The sequence below is a fragment of the Otolemur garnettii genome, unplaced genomic scaffold (genome assembly GCF_000181295.1).
Source record: "Otolemur garnettii isolate 467f Iridium unplaced genomic scaffold, OtoGar3 scaffold00080, whole genome shotgun sequence".
NCBI classification, from domain to species: domain Eukaryota; kingdom Metazoa; phylum Chordata; class Mammalia; order Primates; family Galagidae; genus Otolemur; species Otolemur garnettii.
In genome coordinates this window covers 3,739,787-3,744,266 of record NW_003852475.1, presented here as the reverse complement: position 1 = coordinate 3,744,266, position 4,480 = coordinate 3,739,787, and the positions used below count along the sequence as shown (strand labels likewise).

The 4,480-nt window shown below is 36.5% G+C and overlaps 1 protein-coding gene across 4 annotated transcripts in view; it reads right to left on the bottom strand.

Annotated features, from left to right (window-relative positions):
• Nucleotides 1–4,480, bottom strand: part of R3HDM1 (R3H domain containing 1) — a 153,186-nt gene that overhangs the window by 87,306 nt on the left and 61,400 nt on the right. For all 4 annotated transcript variants that reach the window (XM_023515842.1, XM_023515843.1, XM_023515844.1 and 1 more), the window contains one exon: nucleotides 1,728–1,879. In XM_023515842.1, the coding sequence (XP_023371610.1) occupies nucleotides 1,728–1,879 (152 nt within the window). The remainder of the gene's footprint in view (nucleotides 1–1,727; nucleotides 1,880–4,480) is intronic.

The following is a 4,480-nucleotide window of genomic DNA, read 5'->3' as shown; positions in this document are numbered from 1 at the left end:
TATGGGGCCTGTGCCCTACTCACTGAGCCACAGGCGCCACCCTAGGACATAACTTTCTTACAGAAAACTTGACCTCCTATGTAAATGTGAGATGAAACAAAAGCTTTGATCTACTAGGAGATAAAAGAAAGATGACTATGAGTACCAAAAGAATGAGTTAATTTCGCCCAAAATGTTAAAAGAATAATGAGAAAACCATGAGCTAGATGACTGATGAGAGTAAAATCCAGACACCAGTTAAAGAAAAGGCCTTAGCACTTACTTTTCTATTTGAATTGCAAATGGCTGCAAAACAGGACTCACCTAAAGTAACTGGTTTTTTTTATTGTATGTTCAACAAATGTAGTCCATCTGAAGGGTCTGGAAATCATAGACTAGCCTGGGTAACAAAGTGAAATCCTGTCTCTACAACAATTAAAAAAAGTAGCCAAGCATGTTGCAATATGCCTGTAGTCCTAGTTAATCAAAAAGCTGAGCCAGGAGGATCACTTGCACCTAAGAGCTTGAGGTTGTAGTGGCCACGATCATACCACTGCATGCTAGTGTAGGTGACCGAGGGAGACCCTGTCTCAATTTAAATAAATAAACAAACAAAAAGGAAACTCTTTGGCATTAAGCTGAGTAAAGCCAAGTCAAAGAAGGTCAGAAGTTTTATGCAGCCTCAGTGTATATAATCAAATATGGTGGGGAAAAGGGCATGGAGTCTTTGGGAATAGTTTTAGGTGATGTCTTACACATAAAAGAACTCCCTTGTATTACCGTAGAGGTGTACCAAAAACCTATCAGTCCTTCTACTTTAAAAAAAAAAATTTTCCTTGCCTAGTATTAGGAGTCTTAATTGCCAGAGGTACCATTATTTTCATGACTTTAATACTACTGGATAACATAATTAAACTGCTCCTATGTTCTTCAACCTGCAATACAAATGATATCAACAGCAAGCAAAACTTCTTGAACTTCTCCAGTTCAAGTTTATAATTCTAATTCTTTCCTGAGTAATTAACCTTCATATTCTCAGTAATGTAATATTTATACAGTCTTAACAGGGAAAAAGGGTTGTAACTAACTGTAAAAACTGTCTTTCACATGTGATACAACCATTAAAAATTAGAATAAAGATAAAATAGTTTATGCCAGTATGATTAAGTTCTCCAAAGATGGATAACACATCTTGAGAGGAAGAAGACTGAATGTGAAGATGTTATATATAAACTCTAAATGTTTATACAAATTCAACATATTACTGAAAGTAATTTTGGGAATTTTAACTCACAGAATTTGTCTATCACTCTCTCCTAATGTAGGTAGAATGGATAGAGTATGTTGTAGAATCTAAGTAACCCATTTTACTTTTTCCTGTTTAATCTCGTCAATCTTAACTTACTTTGCTTACGGGGCCAATGAACACTTTTATTAGTTTTTTCTTTCTCCTCTTGCCCATTTGTTGCTGTGGTGATAAAGGAATAAAATACTCACCAGAAAGAGTGAGATTAAACTCTTTAAGCTCATGAGATTAAAAAAATTCCCATCTTTCTAATAATCAGCATTTATTACATGAAAAGCTCTTGAAATTAACCCTCTTTTCCCATGAGTAGTACATGGGACATTACTGATAGCAGAAAATAAAGTTCTAAGAGATACTTTGCTAACTCAATTATAATTAGTGAATTTAGTTCCAAGTATGTTAAGGCATGTACTTAGCATTATGTAATTGTGAATGTTTGCACCTGTGAGAAAATGTGATTAGCTGCTGGTTGTTGAGGTGGTGGGGGTGGCAGAGGTGGCTGTGGAGGTCCAGGCACTTGGGGTCTAATTGGCTGTTGAGTCATAGGAGGATTATACACAACTGGACTTCCATCTGGGTTTATGAAGGGCTGACCTGAAAAATTCAAAGACAAGGAAAAAATCAATTTACAATAGAGACTGAAAACAAGTCATACTACTAACAATTTACAAAATATCCTCAAAACCTTATCCAGTATTCCAAAACCCTCAAGTTTTTGGAAAACCAAAAGATTTAAGCAGCCTGAACTGACTTGAGACTAACAGTAATCTTTATTTTTTTCACTTAGAGTAAATATTCAAATGTTTTACTGAAGTGTTTTACTATGGGAGTGCTGTCTGAAGGCCCTACCAAACTTATTAACAGATAATATTTTCTGAAAAACTCTGAATTATGAGACACATTATGCCCAAGGGATTCAGGTACAGGCTTGTCGTCCTATAGGACTATAACACAATTTAGTTTTCTTTGTTTGCTTGTTTTTGAGACAGTCTCAAGCTGTCGCCCTGGGTAGCGTGCTGTGGTGTCATAGCTCATAGCAACCTCCAACTCTTAGGCTCAAGTGATTCTCCTGCCTTAGTTTTTCTATTTTTAGTAGAGTTGGGGTCTCGCTTTTGCTCAGGCTGGTCTTGAACTTGTGAGCTCAAGCCATCCACCTCCCTCAGCCTCCCAGAGTGCTAGGATTACAGGCGTGAGCCACCATCCCGGCCAACACAATTTTATTTAAAGAGAAAATGTTTCACTTTGGGATACTGCAAAGTTACTCACTAGTTTTTGTTAGCAGGTGGGAAATACCTAAATTTTAGGGCATATTGCATATATTTCACTAACAAAATTAAAACTGAATGAAAATGAAAATAACGGACAGCTTCAAACTTCACATTATGAACTTGATGGCACTGTCCTTATTTTACAACTTTTAATTTGTTAAAAGTTATAAATAACTTTTAAATTATAATTTTCTAAAAAATTTGTTTTCGATGACAGTAAGCTTTATTTATTGATAAGAGATAAAACTAGAGAGAACTTTGATGTTGATTTTGAGGCTTTGTTCTTATTGCTAATTATTTCAAGGGAAAATGGGCATTTTATGTAAGAAAAATAAATATTATTTTCTATCTCTATAGACATACTCTAAACAATTTTTTATTATAATAAGTAACATTTTTATTATAGGAAAACAGCCAATAGATAGAGATTAAAAATAAAATAAGTTTCCCATAATCTTACAGTGAACATTTTGGATACTTTCATCCAGACATCTTTTCAATGAAGGTGTAAACAGATTCAAAGATTAGTATCTTTTCTTACTATACACTGGATTATTAAAAGAGGAAAATAAAAGGACTACATAAAATAAACTATTCCCTGACTTTGATATCCATTTACAGTGAGAAAAACAGAGAAACACAAGACTTAATACTAGTTTCTTAGCTGATGCAGTGGCTCACACCTGTTAATCCCAGAACTCTGGGAGGTCATGGTGGGTGGATTGCCTGAACTCAGGAGTTGGGAGACCAGCCTGATCTAGAGACTCCATTGCTAAAAATAGCTGGGCCTTGTGGTGGGCACCTGTAGTCCCAGCTACCCAGGGGCTGATGCAAGAGAATCGCTTAAGCCCAAGAGTTTGAGGTTGCTATGAGTTATGATGCCACAGCACTCTACTGTGAGGAACAAAGGGAGAATCTGTCTCAAAACAAAAACAAAAACAAAAAGCCCAAACCCAACAAAACAAAACAACTGCCTTTAAAACATCCTTTCTGGCTGGGCATGGAGGCTCATGCCTATAATCCTAGCACTCTGGGAGGCTGAAGCAGGAGGATGGCTTGATCTGAGGAGTTCAAGACAAGACTAAGCAAAAGCAAAATCCTATCTCTATTAAAAATAGGAAAATTTGAGAGGCGTTGTGGTGTGCAGCTGTAGTCTCAGCTACTTGGGAGACGGGGGCAGGAGGATCACTTCAACCCAGGAGTTTGAGGTTGCTGTCAGCTATGCTGACACAATGGCACTCTCAACAGCATAATAGAGACTTTGTCTCAAAATAAATAAATGAATAAATAAAAAAGCACTGAATTTCAGGTGGATTATTTTGTGGCACATCGGCAGCTGTGCAATTCAGCCCCTCCCTGGCTCTTTCTGCAAAACCCTGTCCCAGGGTCTTCAACTGCCCTTGTGATGGCTCTATGCACCCAGTAAGGCTGCACTGAGGCTTGACCAACTTCACTTGCCCTCTGCCCCTCCTCCTTCCCTGCTCTTTGGCTAAATGTTCCCTTGATCCTTTCTTCTGTAATAAAGCAAAATTGTGTGAAAAGATACAATTTCTAAATTTATCACTTTGTAACCAATTGAATCTTTAATGTTACCAAAACCATATTAACTAATGTGTTTTCAAAGTAAAATAAGAGAAAGTAGTAAAATATTATCTTATATACTGCTCCAGAGAAACAAAGTTTACATAATACAATATACCTGAAGGATAAGAATATAATTATTAAGCAAAAATTAAATTTAATTTTTTAAAAATCAGTTACTTAGGTTAATTCAATTCTTATAATAAAAACAAATTAAATATTTTATCTTAAAAAAATGTGAATAAAACCTGAAAGTAGGCTCGGCGCCTATAGCTCAACTGGCTAAGGCGCCAGCCACGTACACCTAAGGTGGCGGGTTCGAATCCCCAGCCCGGACCCGCCAAAC